The sequence below is a fragment of the Lepidothrix coronata genome, unplaced genomic scaffold (assembly GCF_001604755.1).
Source record: "Lepidothrix coronata isolate B3197 unplaced genomic scaffold, Lepidothrix_coronata-1.0 Scaffold301, whole genome shotgun sequence".
Classification (NCBI taxonomy): Eukaryota; Metazoa; Chordata; class Aves; order Passeriformes; family Pipridae; genus Lepidothrix; species Lepidothrix coronata.
This window is the reverse complement of record NW_016690481.1, coordinates 597298-607301: the sequence shown is the minus strand read 5'-3', so window position 1 is coordinate 607301 and position 10004 is coordinate 597298. Positions and strand designations below refer to the sequence as shown.

General features: G+C 64.5%; 3 protein-coding genes and 2 long non-coding RNA genes across 10 annotated transcripts in view; 3 read left to right on the top strand and 2 right to left on the bottom strand.

Moving 5' to 3' along the window:
- On the top strand, window positions 1-496 carry LOC108508500. The gene is made up of 3 exons (XR_001878409.1): window positions 1-39; window positions 152-207; window positions 277-496. It is a non-coding gene; the product is annotated as an uncharacterized LOC108508500 (long non-coding RNA).
- A 327-nt stretch (window positions 497-823) lies between these two features.
- On the bottom strand, window positions 824-3964 carry FAHD2B (fumarylacetoacetate hydrolase domain containing 2B). Of its 3 annotated transcripts, none has more exons than XM_017837309.1 (8): window positions 3927-3957; window positions 3020-3201; window positions 2270-2486; window positions 2136-2195; window positions 1896-2055; window positions 1273-1381; window positions 1118-1205; window positions 824-1023 (listed from the first exon to the last, which is right to left on the bottom strand). In XM_017837309.1, the coding sequence occupies exons 2-8, from the start codon at window positions 3196-3198 to the stop codon at window positions 961-963; spliced, it is 876 nt and encodes a 291-aa protein (XP_017692798.1). In that variant the 5' UTR covers window positions 3199-3201; window positions 3927-3957; the 3' UTR covers window positions 824-960. The 3 variants fall into 3 exon arrangements, with proteins under 3 accessions (XP_017692798.1, XP_017692796.1, XP_017692797.1); XM_017837307.1 differs by having other exon boundaries at window positions 3923-3941; XM_017837308.1 differs by having other exon boundaries at window positions 830-1023; window positions 1273-1433; window positions 3927-3964.
- A 652-nt stretch (window positions 3965-4616) lies between these two features.
- On the bottom strand, window positions 4617-9428 carry LOC108508492 (calsenilin-like). Of its 4 annotated transcripts, none has more exons than XM_017837317.1 (9): window positions 9243-9428; window positions 7743-7906; window positions 6557-6681; window positions 6401-6470; window positions 6223-6293; window positions 5861-5968; window positions 5675-5779; window positions 5530-5592; window positions 4617-5104 (listed from the first exon to the last, which is right to left on the bottom strand). In XM_017837317.1, exons 2-9 carry the CDS (start codon window positions 7843-7845, stop codon window positions 5057-5059), a joined length of 693 nt encoding a protein of 230 aa, XP_017692806.1. In that variant the 5' UTR covers window positions 7846-7906; window positions 9243-9428; the 3' UTR covers window positions 4617-5056. The 4 variants fall into 4 exon arrangements, with proteins under 4 accessions (XP_017692806.1, XP_017692804.1, XP_017692803.1 ...); XM_017837315.1 differs by having other exon boundaries at window positions 9255-9364; XM_017837314.1 differs by lacking the exon at window positions 9243-9428 and adding an exon at window positions 9192-9226.
- LOC108508501 lies at window positions 6163-7863 on the top strand. The gene is made up of 3 exons (XR_001878410.1): window positions 6163-6273; window positions 6885-7036; window positions 7754-7863. It is a non-coding gene; the product is annotated as an uncharacterized LOC108508501 (long non-coding RNA).
- Window positions 9429-9452: 24 nt separating the features above from the next.
- The window catches only part of LOC108508472 (cytochrome c oxidase subunit 5B, mitochondrial), a 2506-nt gene continuing 1954 nt past the window's right edge, over window positions 9453-10004 (top strand). Inside the window, exons 1-2 of the mRNA XM_017837279.1 lie at window positions 9453-9584; window positions 9723-9821. Coding sequence (XP_017692768.1) covers window positions 9491-9584; window positions 9723-9821 — 193 coding nt within the window. The 5' untranslated portion in view covers window positions 9453-9490. The remainder of the gene's footprint in view (window positions 9585-9722; window positions 9822-10004) is intronic.

The window sequence follows — 10004 nt, the reverse complement described above, 5'->3', positions numbered from 1 at the left end:
TGGAGGCGCTGCTGGAATTCCTGGATGAGGATGAGGATGGTGAGTCGAGGGGGGGGGGTCTTGCTTTTGGGCGTCACTGCCCCCCTAGACTGGGCTGGGGGTGCCCGTGGGGTGGGATTTGGGGGTTCCCTCGGGACTTCTCTCCCCACAGGGTATCGTGACAGGAGCCTGGCCCTGAGCTCCCTGCAGAGCTTCAAGGACATGGGGGTAAGCACAGCCACCCCCCAGCCCCCCAACATCCTGCTGCCCCCCCTGACCTCCCTGTGCCCCCCCCAGGTGCTGGAGGAGCTGCAGACCCCCACTGGACCCCTCCTCCAGCTCTCCCAGCCTTTCCAGTCTGCTTCCAACCGGGAGAAGTTGAGAGCCTTCATTCACCAGTTCACCCAGTTGTAACCCCCCACACCAGAGTCATAAATGGGCCCAGGGACCTGATGCCTCGTGGATTTATTGATCCGGGGGGGTGGGAGGTTCTGTCTCTCCTTCCCTCACCTGGGATGGAAAATTCCATCATTTCTGGTGGTGGTGCCCAAGACAGCTCCAACCAGCACATTTCCCCCCAGCCCTTCTCTGCTCACTAACAGCAGGTCCAGTTTTCAGTAAAAACACTGGGATAAATCAAACTCTCTAACACTATTTTTTTAGTATTAGAAAACAGGCATTAGTTTAGTCACAGTGTTGGGGTGCATGGGGATAGTTCCACTCAACATGCCCACCCACTTTCAAAACTTTTTATTATTTATACATTTTTAGCAAAGAAATTCATGTTCATTGGTTGTGTTAATTAAGTAGTATTCTATATTGGTTATTAATTTCTTACTTCTTATGCTAATTAGTCCACATTTTCAGTCTTTTTATTATCTTTTTCTCAGATAGGAGCGTTTCAGTAGACTGATTCTGAGTTCTCTTTGTTAGTGGATTTATTGATCCCACAGGGGTGGGATCTGGGGGGTCTCTCAACCGTCAGACCACGCGGTTGCAGATGGTGCCCAGCTCCTCGATCTCACACTGCACCTCGTCCCCGGGCTGCGAAGGGGCACGTGGTGGCATCTGTCCCTCGTGGGGTCCACTGTGTCCTCACTTGCCCCCCAGCCCCATCCAAGCCCCTCTTTTCCCTCACCTTAAGGAAGACAGGGGGTTTCCGAAAGAACCCCACTCCGGCAGGAGTCCCCGTCAGCAGGATGTCCCCAGGGACCAGTGTCACGAACCTGGGGGCACACAGGGGGTCAGCTGTGACCCCCTGGGCTCTGGGGGTCCCTGGCTCCCCATTCCTACCGGGACACCCAGGCGATGAGGGCGGGCACCCCGAAGATGAGGTGGTGGGTGCTGCTGTCCTGCATCGGGCGCCCGTTGACGCTGCAGCGGATCCACAGGTTGTGGGGGTCTGTGGGAGGGGACACAGGGGGACACGGGGACAGTGCCACCGTGAGCCCCACCTGGGGGAAAACACGGGGGGTTCGGGCAAATGGGGGGGGTGACACCACCAGTGTCAGCTGGGAAAGAGTCCCTGTCCCATCCCATTCCTTTTCTCATCCCATTTGTGTCTCGTCCCCATCCTGTTCCCATCCCATCAGTGTCCTGTCCTTGTCATGTCTCCATCTCCATTCCTCTCTGTGTTCCGACTGTCCCCACCCATCCCTATGTCTGTCCTGTCCTCATCCTGTTCCACTTCTGGTCCTGTCCCCATTCCATTCCTGTCCAGATCGCATCTATGTCCTGTCTCCATCCTTGTCCCCATCCCATTGCTGTCCTGTTCTTGTCCAGTCCCCATCACTGTCCCTATCCTGGCCCATCCTGTCCCCATCCCTGTCTCTACTGTTCCCAGTCCTCCCCCGTCCCATATCCATTGCTGTTCTGTCCCCATCCCATCCCTGTCCCATCCCCATCCGCGTCCCCACCTTTCACCGCCTCCCTGGTGACAAGGGCAGGCCCCAGGGGACAGAAGGTGTCAAAGGTTTTCCCCAGCAGCCACTGCCGCCCGTTGCGCAGCTGCCAGTCCCGGGCGCTCACGTCGTTGGCCACCATGAACCCCACCACGTGCTCCAGGGCTGCCGACTCCTGGGGGGCAGTGGGACCCCCTTACAGGGGACACACACACAGGGACCCCCCAGACGAGGTGTGGGTGGGGCAGGGGGTACCTCGATGTGCCGCCCCCTCTTCCCAATGACAGCGGCCAGTTCCACCTCCCAGTCCACCTCCTGCGGGGACAACACAGAGGGTTGGGGGTCCCGACCCCCAGGGGGGCTGCGGGGGCGGGTCCCGGGGTACCCACGGTGCTATCCTGGGGGAGCACGATGTCATCGAAGGGCCCGGTGATGGCGCTGGGGAACTTGCTGAAGATGATGGGCTCCTTGGGCACCCTGGCACCCTGCTCCTCGCAGTGGTCGCGGTAGTTGAGCCCCACACAGATCAGCTTCTCGGGGTCTCCCACGGGCGCCAGGAGCCGCGTGGCCCCGCGAGCCACCCGGTGCTGCCCCGACTCCAGGGCTCTGCGGGGACACACAGACCTCTGGGAGTCACCCATGTTTTGGGGCATCCACCTTTGGGGACACCTGTCCTTCGGCTCAGCCACGTTTGGGGGTCACCTACCCCTGGAAGGTCACCCACAGTTCTGGGGCTCCAGAATCTGAGGGGACCTACTTCTGGGGGTCATTCAAAGGGTCACTCAGATTTGAGGGACCCTTTTTTTGGGCTCACCCACCTTTTGAGGGGACCCTATTTGAGAGGTCACCCACATTTTGGAGCACCCACCTCTGAGGGCACCTACCTTTGGGGGGAACCCACTGTGTGGGAGTCACACACTTCTGGGGGTCAGCCAAAGGGTCACCCAGATTTTGGTGGACCCTCCTTTGGGGATCACCCACCCTTGGGGACACACGTTTTTGGGAGTCACTCTCCTTTAAGGGGACCCTTCTCGGGTCACCCACCACTGGAGAGATCCACCCCTGGGGGGACCCAGGTTTTGAAGCACCAACCTTCAGGGATCCCCCACCTTTGGAGGACCCATCTTTGGGGTACCCACCTCTGGGCGAGCTCCAGCCCGCGCGGGCCGAGCTCCAGGAACTCCCGCATGGACAGGGGCAGCGCCGGCTCGGCCGCGCTCAGATCCACCAGGTCCCCCCCGGGCGCCTCCTCCAGCCCGAGCCTGGGCCCCCCGCCCGCGGCCCCCCGGAACCGCACGAGCCGCAGAGCCCCGCGCATCCCCTGCGGAACCGGGATCGGCACCGCACCGGGGGGACCCGGGGGCTGAGAACCCCCCTCGGCCCGGGATGGATCCTGGCCAACCGGGGGGGTCCCCTCCCCCCGATCCCACGCAGTTCTGACCCCCAGAATCCCCCCGATTCCAGGGCAGCCCCTCCTGGTCCCGCCCTGCTCCGATCCCTGAGGGTATCCCCCGCTCAGCCTGATCCCAGGGTCCCCCGACTCTGCACACCCCCAGACTGGGGGAATCCGCCCGATCCCAGGTAAATCCCCGGCATCCACCCCCCCAGTTCCGCCCAGCCCCGATCCCAGGGGACTTCCCCCTTATCCCACGTAGCCCCGACCGCGGGAACCCCCCCGATGCCAGAGATTCCTCCCTTAGCCCCGATCCCAGGGATCCCTCCCCCGCAATCCCACACAATTCCGATCCCGGAGATTCCCCCGATGTCGTGGATTTCCCGTCCCCGTTCCCAGGATTCCCCCCATTCCCAGGGATCCTTCCCGTCCCCAATGATCCCCCCGTCCCCAATGATCCCCCCGTTCCCAGGGATCCTTCCCGTTCCCAGAGATCTCCCCGATCCCAGGGATCCCCCCTGTTTCCAGGTTCCCCCCCCATTCCCAGGGATCCCCCCGTTCCCAGGGATCCCCCCCGTTCCCAGGTTCCCCCCCCATTCCCAGGGCCCCCCCCCATTCCCAGGGATCCCCTCGTTCCCGGGGGTCTCACACACGTTGTTCCCGCTCCGCCAGGGGGCGCTGCAGACCCGGCCCCGCCCCCGCCTGTCTAAAGGTCGCCGCGCTGAAGACACGCCCCCTTCAGGCCGTCCAATGGGAGCGCGGAGAGGACGGGATCGCCCCCAACGAGGACCAATGAGAGGGTAGGGCGGAGGAGGCGGGGCCGGGGAGGAGGAGGGGGAGGGGCACCGGGAGCGGGACTGGGTTCGGAAATGGGACCGGGAGTGGGACCATTATAGCGACTGGGACTGGGACAGGAACGGGGACTGGGGCAGGAACTGGGACTGGGACCGGGACAGGGACTGGGATAGTGACTAGGAGAGGGACTGGGACTGGGGTGGGGACTGGAATGGGGACTGTGTCAGGGACGGAAAGAACGACAGGGGCTGGATTAGGGGCAGGGCCAGGGAGGGGCCAGGGAGAAGGACAGGGCCAGGAACTGGGATGGGGCAGGGATGGGGCAGGGATGGGGACGGGGATCGAGGCCAGGACAGGAATGGGGACAGGGATGGTGGCTGGGACTGGGGCAGGGACTGGGATTGGGCTGAGACAGGGACGGGGACGGGGACGGGGGCAGGGATACTGCACAGCTGTAGGGACACTGCACAGCTGTCACGTCGCACTTGACTCCGTTTCCCCCTAAATCGTCACTACGTGGTTTATTTATAAAACAACCCCCTCTCCACGTGCTGGGGGGGGGCTGTGGCCTCGTGGGGGTCCCCTGAGTGATGAGGGGGGAGGCGGGTCTGTGTGCTTTTGGTTGGTGTTTGGGGGCTCCATTTCATGCCTAGAGACCCCCACTCAGGAACTCCCCACGTCCCGGGGGGTCCCCCTTTCCTGGGGGGTGCCATCTCCAAGGGATCCTGTCCCTAAGGGGTCCCCACATCCCAGGGAGTCCCCTCTCAGGGGGTCCCCGTGTCCCAGGGGTCCCCACCCTGGGGGGGCCTGGTGTCAGGGTCCTGTTTGTGCCATGTCAGGTCCCTATGCCACCCAGGGCAGGGGGTCCTTGTCGAGGGGGGCTCAGCCCCCTGAAATGGGTCCATCTTGCATGTGCCAGTGCCATGCTGGGGGCTCTGGTGGCAGCGTTGTCCTTGTCTCCTCCTGTCTCCGGGGGGGGGCCCAGGGTCTAGAGCACGTTGTGGAAGATCTGCATCGAGCTCATGATGTCCTTGTCCTGGAGGGGAGAGGACAGAGACTCCCGTGTCCCCCTCCTCCCGTCCCCCTCCTGCCATCCCACTCCTGTCCCTCCCAACCTGCTTCCCTGTCTCCCCCCTCCTTTTCCCCCCAATCCTGTCCCCTCTCTCCTCTCCCCACCGCCCAACACCCCCCATCCCACACTTCCCATAACATTCTTCCCGTCCCTCCCTCCCATTCCTCTCCCAGCCCCCCTCCTCTTCCCCCCTCCTACCATTCCCTTCCTGTCTCTCTCCTCCTGTCCCCCCTCCCGGGGTCACCCCCTTGTCCCCATCCCTCCTGCCCCCCCCAGCACATCACTCTGGGACAGAACTAGGAGCAGGGGGATGTCTCAGACTCCAAGGCCTGGCAGGATGGAGGAGGAGGAGGGTGGCAGTGCCCCCCAGCCCCCCGGAGTCCCCCCACCTCCTGGCAGGTCTCCAGGAACTCCTCGAAGGTCACCACACCGTCCCCGTTCCTGTCCATCTTCTGCAAGGGAGTGGCCGGGGCTGAGTGGGGGTGGGTGGCCCCGGGAGGTGGCCCCAGGAGGGGGCAGAGGGGACAGTGTCACCTGGAAGAACAGCTCCATGTGCTGGGCCGGGGCGCTGGCCCGCAGGGTGGGCTCGGTGCAGGGCCCCATCATGGCATAGATGGACTTCATGATCTCCAGCATGTCCTGGGGGCACACAGAGCACCGGCACGTCCCTCTCTGGGTGCCCCCCGCCCCACCAGCCCCACCAGTGTCCCCCAGTGTCACCTCCTTGGTGACGTAGCCGTCCTTATTCACGTCGTAGAGGTCAAACGTCCACTTCAGCTTCTGCTGCTCCGTCCCCCGCAGCAGCACCGAGAGCCCCACGGCAAAATCCTGCCGTGGGTGTGAGCAGGGAGGGACCCCAACCCCCCTCACAGCACTCAGCCCCCCCTCCTGCTGCCACATCGATCCTGGGGCGCCCGAGGGATTTGTTCCCTATTGATCCCGTTATTTTTAACCACCACCCCTTGTGCTGCAGTGCCCCCGGCACCGCGAGGGAGAGTCCGGCCATAGCCTGGGAGGAGGAGGAGGAGAAGGAGGAGGAGGAAGAGGAGGAGGATGTGATGAATCACGCCGGGAATTCCCACCTGGAAGCACAGAGCCCCGTTGTGGTCGGCGTCGAAGGCGTCGAACAAGAGGTGGGCATAGGAACTGGCGTCTGCAGGGCGAGGGGACGGTGACTCCCCCTGCTTTGGCAGGGGCTGTTTGTCTGGATGGGCCCCCCCAGGCCCCCCCTGGCAGGTTTGGGCCCCCCCCCTGACTCACCGCCCTGGGGGAAGAACCGTGAGTAGATGAGTGTGAAGGTTTCCTCGTCCACGAGGCCGCTGGGACATTCCTGGGAAGGAGGTGGTGCCTGGTGACACTGGAGACCCCCAGGACCCTCGTATGTGGGGTCAGGGGGTGAGGGACCCCCAAGCTCACGTTCTTGAAGCCACGGTAGAGGGACTGAAGCTCCATCTTGGTGAAGTTGGTCCGGGCCAGGAGCTGCTCCAGCCCCTCGGGTTGGTGCCGGATAGTCGGGAGCTCCACGTCGGCATCGCTGTTGTCTGGAGAGACCCCCCGGACAAAGATCCCCCTTAAAAACAACCCCCCCTGCCCTAAAGCCACCCCTATCCCCTTTAAACCACCCTCACCCCCCAAAAGCCAACCCTTCTACCCCTTAAAACCACCCCCATTCTCCCTAAAACCAACCCTCCAACCCCTTAAACCACCTCCATCCCTGCTAAAACCAACCCCATCCCCCCTACAGCTACTCCCACGGCCCCAAAACCACCCCAGGGTGCCGTGGTGGACCCCAAAATTCCCTTTGGGCCCCTGGAACACCCCGGGTGTCGAATCCCGAGGGGTTTCCTGCATTCTGGAGGCACGGAACATTCCGGAGCCGCCTCTCCCCGGCCAAAGGTAATTAATAAATGATGGCTTATTAATAATTCCAGCCTGGGGAGCCCCCATGGAGCCTCCCGGCACAGAGGGAGGGGTGGGAATTTTGGGATGGGGTTGGGACCCTGGAAAACCCACAGGGTCCCCCCAGAGGGGTTGAACCCCCTAGGTCCTGCTAAGTCGGGTCTCAGGGGGGCTTGGGGGGCAGAAAGGGAGTGGGAGGGCCTGGTGTTGTGTTTTGGGGGGGTTGGGAGTCAGTGGGGGCCTGGGGGTCCCTGTGTCCCATCCCCAGGGGGCTTTGGGGGTCTCTGTGGTGGCAGAGCCCCCCAGCTCGGGGGGGGTGGTTAACAGCAGCTCAGAGCCACCCCCTCCCACCTTGGGGAGGTTTGGGGGTCCCTGTTATCTGTTAACAGGGAGCGGGGGCACCTTGGGAGGGGCAGAGGGTCTCTGGAGATGAGTTTTTTGGGGGCAGCACTGGCATAGCCCCCTGGGGAAGGTCAGAGCAGGGCTGGGCCAGGACACTGCAAGGGGGGACTGGGGGGGGGCTGGGGGGACCTGCCCTCTCCACCACCCCTCAAACCCTCAGCCTTCACCCCAAACCCTCCCGGGGGGGAACTCCAAACCCGGCTGGTTGGACCTCAGAGGGCCCGACAGGTCACTGATGGGGGGAGGGATGGATTAATTAACTCAATAATTAGGGTTCATTAAGGTTATAACTGGGGGGTACCTTCCATGGAGATGGGCTCCAGGATGCCGAACTGCTTGAGCACGGCGATGAAGAGGAGGATGACCACGGCCACGGCGCACAGCTCCATGCCCTGGATGCCCATGGCCCCCGGGGGGGGCTTGGGGGGTCCCCCCCAGACCCCGGCAGGGTGTGGGCAGTGGGTGCTGCGGGAGCACAGGGCGGGTGTTGTGCCCGCCTGTGCTCGCCTGTCCTGCCTCCTCCTCCTCCTCCTCCTCCCTTGGCACTCGCCCCCCCCCCTGCCCCCCCCCCCCGGCGCTGCTTTCCCACATTTTATTTTTAGCCCCCTCCCTCCCCCTGAAGGATTTGGGGGGGCCCAGGGGCGCTGCCCCCCCCTCCCCGCAGCACCCCGGGCTTGTGGCTGCACAGCCGGGGGGTCAAACCAGCGCCGGCCTCAAAACTGGGGGGGAAAAAGGTTGTTTTGCCCCCCCCCCACCCCTGGTGGGATCGATAGGATCGATGGGGATGAGTAAGCAGCGAGGGGGGGGGAAACTGAGGCAGGGGAGGGGGTGGGGGGCTGGCCCCGTGCCCCCAGGGCTGTCCCCACCCCTCCAGGGCTGTCCCTGCTCTGGGGACATGAGCCCTGTCCCCCCAGATCTGTCCCGGGGGTGTCCCTGTGCCCCCAGGGGTGTCACGATCCATGGTCCTGGGGAGATTGTCCCTGTCCCCCCTGGGGCTGTTCTGTCCCCAGAGCCCTGGGACAATCTGTCCCCATCCCTCAGGGGTTGTCCCTGCTCCTGGGGAGATCGGCCCTGTCCCCCCTGAGCTGTCCCTGTGTCCCCGGGGTGTCCCTGTCCCCACATGGCCCCAAGGCTCCAGGAATGTCTCTCTGCAGTGTCCTGGGCTGGTCTTGTCCCCAGAGTTCCAGGGACATTGTTCCTGTCACCTTGAGGGTGTCATCGTGGTTCTGGGGACATTGGCCCTGTCCCCCCAGAGCTGTCCCTGTCCCTATCCCTCGGGGTGTCCCACCCCCATGGCTCCCAGGACATCATTCCCATCCCCCCCCCCGGTGTCCCTGGCCCTGTTCTCCCCTGGGACTCTCGGTCCTCAAGGCCCCAGGACCATCTGTCCCCATCCCTCTGGAGGTGTCATGTCCCCATGGTTCCCAGTTCTTTGTCCCCCTCCTCCAGGGCTGTCCCACCCCCGTGGTCCCAGGGGGCTGTCCCATCCACCCTGAGGTGTCTTCGTCACCTCCAGGGGATCCCTGTCCCCCCTCCCACCCCCCTCGGGAACACTGTCTCTGTCCCCCTGGGGGTTGTCCCTGTCCCTCTCCAGGTGCTCCCATCCCCAGCTTCTACCTCAGGGGCACAGTCCCTGTCCCCCCAGGAGTGTCCCCACAACCCTCAGGGTTCTCCTGTACCCCCAGAGTGTCCCTGGCCCCTCACGGGTTGTCCCCATCCCTGTCACCCCCTAGGTGTCCCCATCCCTGACCCTGTCCCCCCGGGCTGTCCCTGTCGCCCCCTGGGTGTCCCCATCCCTGACCCCGTCCCTGACCCCTTCCCGTCGTCCCATCTCCCTCCGCCCCCGGTGACCCCCGGGGGCCGCACTGGGGGCGTGTCCCAGAAGGAAGGCGTGGTTTTGTCTCTAAGGGGCGTGGCCCAGGAAAGAGGCGTGGCTCCGCCTTGGGGCGTGGTCAAACCCCGGGGGCAGGCTCCGCTCACCGCCCGCCGTCCCGATTCCGCGTGACGTCATTTCCGCTTCCGCCCCGCAGCGGAAGAGCCGGTGGCGCCATGGCCTCAAGGTTACTGCGGGTGAGCGCGGCCCTGCGGCTCCTGCCCGGCGCCTCCGCCCGCGCTGCGCCCGCGCGCCAGCTCGGCGTGCCCGGTGAGCGGGGACCGGGGGGAGGGCGGCGCGGGGGAGGGGGCGTGCGGGGCCGCAGAGGGGGAGCGGGCGCGCGGGGCCACAGGGGGGGAGCGGGCGCGGTGTCCGTGCCTCCCCCCCCCGTGTGACCGCGGTCCGCAGGGAGCTTGGCCAGCGATGAAGAACAGGCGACTGGGATGGAGAGGAAGGTCATGGAGGCCCTGAACAAGGGCCTGGTGAGTGCGGGGGCACCCGGGGGGGGCGGGGGGTCTTGGGGAACTCGGGGGGGTCTGAGGAGGTTTCGGAGTTCGACTGTTCGGGGGGAGGAGGGGTGTCTTGGGGGCGTTTGGGGGTCTCAGGCGGTTCTAGGGGGCTCAGGGGTGGCGAAGGAGGGTTTGGGGTGGTCTCAGGGTCCGACGAATACAGGAGGCGGGGCTCAGGGGG

What these genes read in the sequence shown, in the direction of transcription:
- LOC108508492 (XM_017837317.1), bottom strand. Translation starts at nt 7,845, where the DNA reads ATGGGCATCCAGGGCATGGAGCTGTGCGCCGTGGCCGTGGTCATCCTC. An exon ending in TCTACCGTGGCTTCAAGAAC is followed by an intron (nt 6,471 to 6,556) that starts GTGAGCTTGGGG and finishes CCTCCTTCCCAG; the next exon opens with GAATGTCCCAGCGGCCTCGT. An exon ending in TCCTGGAGACCTGCCAGGAG is followed by an intron (nt 5,105 to 5,529) that starts GTGGGGGGACTC and finishes TCTCCCCTCCAG; the next exon opens with GACAAGGACATCATGAGCTC.
- FAHD2B (XM_017837309.1), bottom strand. Translation starts at nt 3,198, where the DNA reads ATGCGCGGGGCTCTGCGGCTCGTGCGGTTCCGGGGGGCCGCGGGCGGG. An exon ending in AGAGGGGGCGGCACATCGAG is followed by an intron (nt 2,056 to 2,135) that starts GTACCCCCTGCC and finishes ACTGCCCCCCAG; the next exon opens with GAGTCGGCAGCCCTGGAGCA. An exon ending in CACCAGGGAGGCGGTGAAAG is followed by an intron (nt 1,382 to 1,895) that starts GTGGGGACGCGG and finishes CCCCTCCCACAG; the next exon opens with ACCCCCACAACCTGTGGATC.